The sequence below is a fragment of the Emydura macquarii genome, unplaced genomic scaffold (genome assembly GCF_026122565.2).
Source record: "Emydura macquarii macquarii isolate MOO-44397 ecotype Brisbane River unplaced genomic scaffold, CSIRO-AGI_Emac_v2 contig_2897, whole genome shotgun sequence".
NCBI lineage: Eukaryota > Metazoa > Chordata > Testudines > Chelidae > Emydura > Emydura macquarii.
The window spans coordinates 68,952-80,972 of record NW_027133034.1 but is presented as its reverse complement, the minus strand read 5'-3'; the positions used below and the strand labels follow the sequence as shown (position 1 = coordinate 80,972).

General features: G+C 36.5%; 1 protein-coding gene across 3 annotated transcripts in view; it reads right to left on the bottom strand.

The window, feature by feature from the left end:
- Positions 1-12,021, bottom strand: part of PUM3 (pumilio RNA binding family member 3) — a 38,003-nt gene that overhangs the window by 23,026 nt on the left and 2,956 nt on the right. For all 3 annotated transcript variants that reach the window (XM_067569342.1, XM_067569343.1, XM_067569341.1), the window contains exons 3-11: positions 11,659-11,841; positions 7,846-7,981; positions 7,200-7,275; positions 6,143-6,236; positions 5,792-5,858; positions 4,946-5,120; positions 3,052-3,155; positions 2,317-2,395; positions 501-599 (exon numbers count right to left, since the gene is read on the bottom strand). In XM_067569342.1, coding sequence (XP_067425443.1) covers positions 501-599; positions 2,317-2,395; positions 3,052-3,155; positions 4,946-5,120; positions 5,792-5,858; positions 6,143-6,236; positions 7,200-7,275; positions 7,846-7,981; positions 11,659-11,841 — 1,013 coding nt within the window. The remainder of the gene's footprint in view (positions 1-500; positions 600-2,316; positions 2,396-3,051; positions 3,156-4,945; positions 5,121-5,791; positions 5,859-6,142; positions 6,237-7,199; positions 7,276-7,845; positions 7,982-11,658; positions 11,842-12,021) is intronic.

The following is a 12,021-nucleotide window of genomic DNA, read 5'->3' as shown; positions in this document are numbered from 1 at the left end:
GAACACAAGTCTAGGCAGACAGAGAAGCCTTTCAGTTTATTATAATTTTAAGTTTTAAAGTTTCTACATTCTGAAGCTAAACATGTTCTATATTGTGAGCTTCTTTACCATCTTTTCCACACCTTCAAATTTCTCCAGCTACAGGAAATCTAAGGGATAGATACTGAGGAACGTGTTACATGTTCAAGGAGTTAAAAGCACTATTTGGCACTTCCCATACAAACCACTTAAAAAAAAGTTTTACCACTGTAAAAAATTGTGTGCGCTATTTCCACCCTCATATAGTCAACATTTGCTAATAGGTCAGGGACATATCTGGCCTGTTTGCCTGCATGCTCTGGCAAAGTAATCTACACAGGGTAATTGCATTAGTGCAAAGATCACTGGAAAAAGCAATACACAACAATCTCAGGCACAAACAAAATCAAAGCTTCCGATGACAGCAGAGCAAACTAACAATCTATGGCATAGGGTTGAGTAGGCTAAAGTGCATATTGTACCTTGGGTGTACCATGCCATAAAGTATGCATGGCTACTCGGGCTCCATCATGTGTATGTGCCAGGTAGATTACTGCTTCTCTGATGGCTTCAATCATTTCCTGAGGAAGAAAAGATATAACTGTGGGCTGTTTTTTTGAGAAGAGTTTTAGAGAAAAAGATACATTTTTACCCGCAGCCTGTGAAGAGCATCATTGGGCCTAGATCCACACTCTTGTATTGCTTTGGCCTATGCAACTGGCATCAAGGCGGCCCTAAAGCTGTAGACATTTCTTTGACCTACTCTACATCTAAAAGTTAGGTTGACTTAGCTACACTGCTCAGGGCTGTGAAAAGTTTTGAACCCTGTGTAATTTAGTTAGTTTGACTTAACCCCATCGTAGATTCAGGTATGCTGACAGAAGAATTCTTCAGTCAACCTAGTTATCATATCTTGGAGATGGTTTACTTAAATCAGTGGAAAAACCACTTCCATTGACATAGAAATTGACATCTGTGCTGCAGCAGCATAGCTGCAGCCCTGTAGCTGTGTCAATGTGGCATAGACATATGCTTAGACTTTCCCTCTCAAAACTGTAATCACGAGCATTGATGACTGGGGAGTTAATGTATTAGTACCTCTGTAGATTCTTAAGTTAAAGAATCCAAACTTCTTGATATAGGATGTGAAAGAAGGATGGTCATGTGGGCACACAGCTATTTACACAGTATGGCCCTGCTGCTGCACCATTAAAGTCTGTGCTGCAGCCACCAAAAAGTGTAGACTCAAGACCTATTGCCACTTTTAGAAAATCACCACTGCAAGTAAGTTACCTTTGGAGAGACCATCAAAGAATCACTGCATGCTTTGAAAAGACTCATTTGTTGCAGTTATTATGGGAACCATTTTTTAGTTATTGCAAATTTACTGTGAAATTTCATTAAAACCATTTGTTGTACACAATCGGACAAAGTAGTGTTTTATTGTGAGAATGCACAGTAACCATGAAATTACTAGAGACACAAGGTGAGAGGGGTAATATCTTTTATTGGACCAACTTCTGTGGATGAAAAAAAAAAACAAGCTTTTAAGCTACATCTTGCTCATCTATCTGAAGAAGAGCTCAGTGTAGCTAAAAAGCTTGTCTCTTTCACCTGCAGAAGTTGGTCCAATAAAGATATTACCTTACCCAACTTGTCTCTCTCATATCCTGGGATCAACACAGTTATAACACAGCAAACATCAAATTACTAGGCATTACTGATGTATATCTCCATCTCCTAGAGTCTCCATGGTTAGAGAAAAACTTCCAGTTAAGATGACACACTCATTTACATGAATGACTTCAACTTAATTAAGTTTATGCATAATAATGAAGGACAAAAGTATTTCTTATTACTACAGGATAAAAGTTCCTAAATAATATTTCTTTTGTAATTATTACTCAAAGAAACTCTGATTGTTTGTTTTAAAGATAACCTGCAGCTAAAGAAAAATGAGGATATCCTATCAACAACCTCAAGGAGCTTGTCACCTAAAACAAGATAAAGGGGTTTAATCACCAAAATTTTAATGTTAAGAACTTTTTGGTATTTGTTTCATGTCTACAAAGCACAGAATCCTCAAGGGTCAGGCCATGGTATTTCAGAAGGAAGGAGTTGGTGAACTTCAGGAAACCTAAAACATAAACATACAAAAAACCCAGAAGAAACACTTGTGTGCTGAATATCCCACCTAGCTTGCTATCTGGGGCATTTAACAAAACTCTACAGTTAGTTTATTAAAATTACTGCAAGAAATTAAAACATTTCTACTAACGACACTATAGAAATACTTACAGATCTTTGTTTTGGGAGAGCATGGATGAAAAAGTCCAAAAATACTTTATGTACCAGTGAGTGCTTTATCACAGCCTCTCTGTGTATAAGAGGGGGAAGGAGAGGGGGAAAAAAAAAAAAAAAAAAAAGACAGTCATACACCCTTTCAAAACACACAATTTCATTTCCTATGGTCTAACTGTAACTTGCAGTTATCTGTGTTACGATGCTGAAAGTATTAGGATGTTCTTCCAGCTCAGGAAGTCAAGTCATAGTGTGGAAGAGAAGTTGTAACCAGCAGCCCTGATGATGCATCAACTAGGTGTCATAGATAAAGTATTCTTAGACAACAACAAAACCCAGTTCTTTTAAATGTATAGAGGAGTCAATCAAGAACTCCACTTTTGCACACCTAGCAGGATGTTTTCCAATGTCAGTCTGTCTGATTCTCCTTTATAAAGAAATACCAGGCTGCTTAATTCTGTAGATGTTTCTTTTTATAGTACAATATACCTGAAATTTACAGTATTTTATAAGAACTGCATGAACTGTCTTTTGATAGTCTAATATGTGAGAAATATTCCATACAGATTTTAAAATTGCTAGTGGGTAGAATTACAGTCACTATGTTTGCAGTAGTAAATAGTGGCTGAACAAGAAAGAAAACAGCACTATTTCCACCATGATCATAATACCACACACACAATTTGCTCAGATCATCATGTCTTGTTCACAGAAAGTTATTTTTGTCCTTACTTTTGTGCCATTGGGGTAAGAATCTGTTTCATTTCATCCATAATGGCCTCTTGCTTTTCAGGATGAGCCCCTAATACTTTGTCCAGTGTAGGGTGAACTGGTGACTGAAACAAAAACATCCCACACCAGGTTTAATTAGGACTACTGCTTTTCAGGTTCCAAAGAAATGTTTTCTTCATCATACATTCACAATTTGAGAAGGAAAAAGACCACATAGTATATGCAATAATCTTCATATCTTAATTGAGTTTTGCATGAGTTTAAACAAAAATTAAGTTACTCCATTTTAAAGATATAAAAAATAGTTAAAATTTAAAAACTAAACAAATTTATACGAATTAAACAAAAGCAAACAAACTGACCTACACTTCTACACTCTTCATAGGTCTCTGACAACATATACTTCTAAATATTCATACCATTGTCAGGCATAACACGGGGAAATGAGAATCGGACCAAAGGCAACATGCTAAGTACATATAATGATGCACCTCTCTCCCTGTATGATTTCAAAGCATCAAGGCAAGGCAAGGCATAGCAACACATCAGTTGGACTATATATTGCTATCCAACAGAACAGAAGGAGGAAGCCTCCTGGAATTTTCCTTTCCAAGACTAGGGAGGAGTGCTGGTCCATCAAATATGAGAGCACCTTTTGGGGTCCAGTCCATTAACAACACTGGTAACTATCCCAAGAGAAGCTGCTATTAGCAGAGCCAGCTGACTAGACAGAAGGTTCTACTGATCAGTGGCTCATTAAAAGGAAGAAACAAAAAGAGCTGGAAGTCTTTAATAAAAGAGTATGATACAATTCGTTACAAAACCAAAGCTTTGAAGAACTCAGGTCTTGAAATATTTTGATTCTTGGCTTCAGAAAAAAAGCAAAATTATTTTCCTTGTCAATTGTTAAATCTGGTATCTGTACAGAGAATTAATCCTTACACCCTTAAGTCTGGAAACATTAGAATTCCTAAAAAACCTCCTTTCTTTGAGACTTCATTCAATGTTTCCTCTCTAACATATACACTTGTTACTTTTGTTTCCATGTTAGGATAAAGAGAGTAAGGATTGCAATTTGAAGACTGAAGGGCAAAAATACTCAATTTCAAACTAAGAACACATGCCCAAACCTTGCACAGGCAATGGGGGAGGAGGGTGGCGGGAGAGATTTACAAAAAACAATCTTATATGCATGTTTAATTTATATCTTTAAGGTTCATTTTTATTCCCAGCTAAAATTATGTAATAGCCAGGGAAAAATATGCATGGTCTACGATGACGATGCAAAAGATTTTAGTAACACAAACAAAAAGATGACTTGTCAAGAGAAAACAAATCCTACTGGCTCAAAAAACAAGTTGTTCTCAAAATATGAATGCATCTGAATCAGAGTAGAAAATGCAAGTGACAATTTTTCTTTATATACCCAATATTTTGCTTCCTGACACAATCTTTCTCTCAAAATGTTATTTTCTAAATACTTGACTAGTTTATGGTTGACTTTTTCCACTCCAGGTTAATTTATAGACTTCACATTGGACAAGTTAAAAGGTTACTTTTGTCACTTCCACAATAGATTTGACGTTGAATAGGAGGATGGGGAAGACAGTCAAGTTACCCAGCGATGAGATTTTCAAAGAACCCTAAGGGATTTGGGTGCCCAGTTTACTTATGCTCCTTTGAAAAATCCCAGCCCAAATTAAATGAAAGCAAAAACCCACTAATCTATAATGGAAATGTGCTGTTAAACATTAATCTGAAATACAAAAAAGTTTACATTTGAGCAACGCTTTACGACATAATTAATTTAAGGATATCAGAAAAGGGAACGATACAGCAGTAACATGAATAAAATATCATAGACTAGAAATGGAGGAAGGACTGGAAACATTACCTTGTAAACTTGGAACGTGTTCCCATAGAGCTCTTCCGTTAGCATGTTCCTTTGCTCCAAAATAGCTTTATCATTGTATGCATATTCTACTACAGCAGATGCTTCAGAATGGCGGAGCATTTTTCTTACCTGACCTTTAAAGCTTTTAATTATTTCTGCAACCTGTGGTTTTGTTCTGTACCATGCATGAAGATGGACACCAAGAAACAGGATGAGATTAGGGAAAAAGAGAGATGTTATTAGGTTTATTTTTGGAAATGTACATATTTAAATGATTAAGTATTAGCAAGGTAATATAACAGACAGGCACGTAAACCTGTGACCTTAACCAAACACTTACTATGAAAATACAGTTAGAAAATGAACTCAGGATGAGGGGTCTGGAAGACCACAGAGTGGGCATTTTGAACAAACAAAAAGCTCATATCCATGGTAGTAGCAGTAGTGCTGCCATTAGCTGATTGCTCCTGATGCTTCTCACTAGCATCCACAGATATGAAGGGAGCCCAGCACCAGTTAATACTACTTCAGGCATCATTAACTGCAACATAAATCTCTGCTTGGAAGTGTGTGGACTGAATAGGTTTGTTGATGGGGTGTGTTAGCCTGTAGGTGGCTGGAACTTGGATCCATGTAGGCATTCTCACTCAATCTTCTATTTCCCAGTTATCTCTGCAATGGCGTAGAAGCAGAGAAGGAAGGGTGAGGAGTGCACAGGCCATTCACTACCATGGGCCAAAGCCATTATTCACAAAATGCAGATTATTAATAAAGAGGTACAGTCACATCCAAAAATTTAAACAACTTATCCATGGAAAAAACACTGATTTACTTCTTCATACCCACCCATACAGGAGAAACTTCTTTACAATATTTCTGGAATATTTGGATTTGCTCAATTCTAGTAGACTATCTGGGGAGGAAAAAAGAAAAAGCGGAATTACCTTTCATTGCCTCTTAAAATTCAATGTTTGTTTACCTCCGTACAAAACAAAACTAAAAGCCATTGCTCAGGGACCTCTTGCAACCAATCAGGATTCATTTATCAGAAAGTGACACCTAGAGAGAAAAAAGTAATTTAAAGTGTACCCATAAAGTTTTGGCTGTGAGGAAATACATTAAGGAAAGCTACAACATTATACAAAACAATGCCAGTGTTCATAGCAAATACAATGTAAAAGGGAAAGAAAAAAAAACCTTTTAATTCTTCAAATGTCTCTTGCCTTTGCTTGTCATTGCCATACCGAATGAAACACTGGATAACTCGAGTTGAGTCATGTGCAAATGCCATCTGTAAGATATCAACATTTTTATCATCTCAGCCTTTTGCATGACATTAAACTGCAAAAGTTTATTTTAAACACATTTACTCTGTTAACTGTAGAGTTTTATGCGCACATAAGATGCTATAGCAAATAGGTGCTATATAAATAAATAAAGTATAAAGAAACAAAACAAGTTTTAAGTGTAGTTTTAATAGTCTTCATTGCTCCAGTATTTTTTTTTTACCAAACAGTCAATACTTGCAACTACAGACGGTGGAATGTTTTGTGATCATTTGTAAATATGTATAAAAGATATTTAATATTTTATTGACTGGAATAGTCCCCTCTGTTTTCCTGAGACTCCTACAGGGACAGCAGTCATGCAGTCTCACCAGCACAAGACAATACAATCAGGATGTTCAATCTAAAGCAGCAGGCGGCACCGAGCAGTCACAATTTCAATTCACTTTAAAACCCATCGGTTGATTATATTTCACCACAATACACAGCAAACATACACACCCAAAGAGTGAAGTAAAAGTAAGACTGTTAGTATTTAAAATGTAAGGATAGAAATGTGCATCAGGGCTTTAACTTTGGTGTGAGTTTTTAAAATAATCCATTGCAAAAATCCACTACTAGTACAACTCTAACAAACTTCAAGTTAACCGAAGTTCAGTTACGTCCAAAGGAAATTTTACAGATCAGAATGCTGACTGGCTAACGAGGTCCCTTTAAAGCCAGCTGATCAGCAAAGTTGGCTGGTGTTATTATCCTCAAAGACTGGAAGCCCAGAGTGCAGCCTCTTAAAACCCAGTTTCTTCATTCACCGAAACCTTGTTCTATCTGGATGTTTCCAATGTACCCTGTTGCTTCTGGATAAGCAGGGTCATTTAGTGCAACTCACTTTTTCACCATTCATAAAAAAAGAGGTTTATCAACTTGCCCACTTTGATTTTTAATTTTGTTTGTTACTGTATTTTTCTTACACTTTTAATTTTCCCCTGAAGCAGTTTATGTAGTTCATTTATTAGCTTCTCTCGCTTCTCCTTGTCACAGTTTTTCCTACAAAACAAATAGACAAGTAAGAGAATCTTAGATGAGAAAGCATCTTTTCGGACATACAAATATAACTGGAAGTCATTAACTAGAAAGCAAGAAGGCCAAGATTTTTTTTAAAAATGAGCTCCCATGAGTCCACCTTTAGATACCCATTTATGAATGTCTTGGCCAGAAGTGTCAGTATATTTCACTTCCTAAAAGTAGAGTTTCAAAGAGCCTGAGCCAATGGGACCCTAAGATGCTCAGCATTTCACAGAATCAGGCCTCAAATGATCTTATTCTAAAAAATCTCCCCTAAATTTATGCCCACTTACTCTTACTGTACATTTTTACCAAGATCAACCCAGGTGACTCAAGACTATTTCTACTGTCAGTCATCAAAATTTACCTGAGGCCTCCACAGAATTCTAATCCTATCTAATTAAATTATAATTTATTCGTGGAATTTATTTGGAGAAATACAAACATACCCATTCATGAAGGTACTAAGACAGAATGAGCAACTCTTCATCATTGCATGAGTACTAGCTAAAAATAACTGTATGAAAGAAAATATAATAGAGCCATTATTACCTTCTTACGCTTTCCCATATTTGTTTTGATTTGACTATTACATCGTAGTTTGTTTTGTCATTAAGCTGTCTGCTCTGCTTTAATTCCTTCTTTTTCTTTTTTAAAAGATTCCATTTAGGCTTCTTAGGTACTGACCCTGATGATAAAAAACCGTTGTTTATAACACAGTAGGAGTCAAAAGCTGGTGTCCAATGAAGTCAACAGAGCTATGACAATTGACATGAGCTGAGGATCTGCCCTTGACTGCTTAGCTAGCTAATCTGAATGGATCAATACATACTAAACACTTGGGGTGAGATTCACAGTGGGGATTCAGTATCTAACTATTTCCTTTAGTTGCCTAAGTCCAATATTTAGGTGCCAGTGGCATTCACAGAACCCCTGCTCAGCTGTCACCTAATTGTAGAAGTCCATGTTTCCACTGATAAAAGTGGAAATCATGGCTAAACCCCAGCAGCATGGGGATTCACAACCCCCACCTATGGGTACTGATCCAGTAAATGCGCTTAGAGGCTGCCTTCAAGCAGATGTACCTGACTGTGCTCCACGCAAAATGGAGGACGTAACGATGGTTGTTCATATTCATTGGAGCATGGACTGGAATCTGGTTTCCCACTTACCAAATATAGTCTCTAGCTCTCTGAATATTGAAGCATTGATACAAAGTGGAACAGCTTCAACAGGAGAAGTTGAGAGACCCCCACTCCAGAGTACCCCAAAACCTGGTGGCTAAGGAACTCACTTGGGAGACCTGGGTTTAAGTCTCTACTCTGACTCAGGCTGAATGGAGATTGATCCCAGGTCTCCTACATCCCAGGCAAGCGTTCTAGCCACTAGGCTAATGGGCTTCTCTTGAGAAAGGACTGCCTTGGTTTAAGTGCCTAATCCAGGTCAGAGTTTACTGCTGTGAATCATGAGTGGAGGGAGGTGCCACCCTCTGGCCTGGATGTAAGTGCCTAACTCTTTTTGAGGCCATACGCCTCTCCTCTGCATTTCTTACTAGCTAGCTTAGGCGGCTTCCCACTCACCATGCTGGCTTTTGTCAATCCCTTTTTTTGGGTACCTAACTTTCCCCATGCATTGTATAGGGAACCTGGCTATTTAATTCGGGATTGTGAATTCCACTAGGTGGCAGGTCGTCTAATAGTTAGGCACTGTAATGCTCAGTTGAAGTCCCCCTTGTGAATTGCACCCTTGATGACTTGCTATGACTGGCAGCTTCTGCCTGGGAGATGTCAGATATTGGAAGAGCAAGACAATTGCCAGATTATTCTGAAAGCTTTTACAAAGGATGAAGGTAAATTAAAGTTTTAATAGGATGAATTCTGACCCAGGATGTACCTACAGCCCCTCCAGTGACTTTTTGAGTCAGAATATGGCTCAACATATCCCCTTTCTCTCCTCACCTTCCACCCCCAAAAAAGTGGGAGTTGAATATTTTACAAATATAATTTAAATCACCAATTTTTGTGATAGCTTAGATAACAAGGAGTAGATGCCCTTAAAAATTAAACCTTTTACATCCTTCAGATAAACTGTCAGGATTAAAGAATGTAGTGCTAGAAAAGAATACATCCCCAGCTGCAAACACTGTTTATGGCTCTGATCGATACCACTGGCACCCTCCTTTTATGAAGGAATGTAGCTTAAAAAAAAATACACATTAAAAAAGGAAAAAAGAGAAAATGAAACTAAAGCCCACAATCAGTTTATGATCTACTGTTCTCTAATGAATAACAACTGTTCTTATACACAGATTTTATGTCTTGTAAAATTTGTTCCTATTAACATGTTCATTTCTTTTACTGGCATTTGTTCAAGAGGCTGTCAAGTTTGTAAAGCACTGAAGGGGAACAAAAAAAGATTCTCAAAAAGTTCATTTATAGATTTAAGTATATCAGCTCCAACAATTACCCACTGTGATTTTATATGTAAAGCCTTCTTGCATGCTTAATCCTTTCATTCACTGGATTCATTAGGAGCTTTTACTACACAGTGGTTAAATACTGCTGCACAGCAAGATTACTACTTTAAAAGGATTCTTCATACGAGATGTCATAAATGAACTTCAAGGTACAGAAAAAGTTGACTAATGTTTGCTTTTAGCTTTAATCATCTTGTAGCAAAAATCATATATACAATACAGATTCCCAGAAGTGAAAAGTCAGGAGGCAAGGCATACAAACTAGCACTGTTTAATCGACACCCAACAGAACAGATGAAGTAAAATAAATCGTTTAACAGTGTTTAGCACTACATACTTCATTTTTCGCCAATATATCAAGCCTTCCCTCACTTTTTAAAGGATTGCAATTTATGCAAGGTATTTTAGAATCTGTTTACATCACAGAATAAATAGCTAATTTTTTAAAGAGCAGAAATGAGCAAATAAAAGTTAATAGAAAACCTGTATGTCTGTTGATATAGTTACAACAACTGAAGCATTGCTTGAGATTTGAATGAGTAAGATTGGAGGTTTACAGTTGTTTTAAGATAAAATTCATTAAAAAAACTAATCTAACTCTGATTTAATTCGACCATCATCTCTACTACTATCAAGTTTTCAGAAAATTCATTTAGTTTGGGGAATATTCCTAAACTAAAACAGTTAGAAAATGTTACTGTATGAGCCTTCGGTTTCCCTCAAATATTAAGCCATACTTCATTGGTGACAGCCCTTTACATGCAGAACTGTACTCCTGCTGGGACACAGAAACCAAATGACAGCTCTCATTAAGAGACACCAGAACCAGAAAGTTATTAAACCATTAAAAAAAGTGACAGAACTAAATATTTACTAAAAATTGTCTGTATATGCATATATACAAAAATGAATTTACAAAAATTTAGAAACATCCAGTATGCAAACACTGATTTAACTGCTGAATAAATGCTACAGGCCTACAGACCAACATTATAAATGGAGAAGAAAAGCCTTTGTTCTCCAAGTTTTGTATCCTGCTTCTAAATAGTAGCCAAGACTAAAACTCAAAATCATTTTGATACCAACACCACTCACTAGCCAGCAGATGGTGCTTGTATACCAAAGTGGTATTCCTCAAAAGAAGACCATCTCCAAATGGCTTCACTATTCACAATGCCTTTATCAGATCTGTATAAAAATAATCAGTAAGACTGAAAGGTGGATGATAGAAATAGTCAGAACTTTAGTTTAGTCATTTAATACTTGAAGTTCTCTGCAAACTATTATGCACCAGTTTAAATGGCTTATTTCTTGGCATGATGGCATAGTTTACAGATTGCCTATGTTAAACTCTCAGGAATTTTCACTGCCACAGACTATAGGTCATGTGACTTGTACAGTAATGAGCCTAAATTTGCTGAAATAACATTTTCCATGGGATGTCCAATAGGTGCTACAGAGAAGCATTTTTTTATGTCAAGTTGGTTATAATATAGGAGGGTTTTGAAAAGAGTAGTAAGACAATCCCCTTCTCCCTCTGTATTTCTAATGCAACCAGCTTGGTTCACATATATTTGTTATCATGCCTATCGCAAATTTCTACTATGGAATTCTCAGAATAATAGGTCCAAGGCATGACCTAGTTACTTACATCTATGGTCATTACAACAAAGAACAGTAAACTCTTACAGCTTAAATATCTATTATACAATTTCATACAATTCAAGGCAATTATAGCATAGCTCTGAATCCACTTAAATCTGTTAACATTTTATAATATATATATATTGCTACAATAAAATGGAAGCTTATTTTCTTTCAGCGGTATACTTTACAGAGGATACATCACTTCAAAAGAAAAAAGGTTTAAAAAAACCCAATATACTCACCACCTTCGTTATCCTCCTGGAGTTTTCTCTTCTTAGTAAACTTTTCTGGTTGCTGCTTACTCTTGAATTGTTTCACACGAGCCTTACCAAGTTTTTGGTTTCCTTTCTCAGATTTCTTGGATCTGAATTTAAGCTTTCCCTCCTCACCTTTTTTGCTATGAAACTCTTTTGGTGGACCAGGATCTATGCACAAACAAAAACAGAATTAGATTGAAAAGGACATCATCCTTTATCATCCATTATTTATCATCCATTATTTTGTAGCAACAATTAGATTGAATATACATAATATGCAAAAATCCATGCATGCTGACACAAAATAAATAAAAATTCAGATCCTGAAAAGACCCCAACATTCTTACT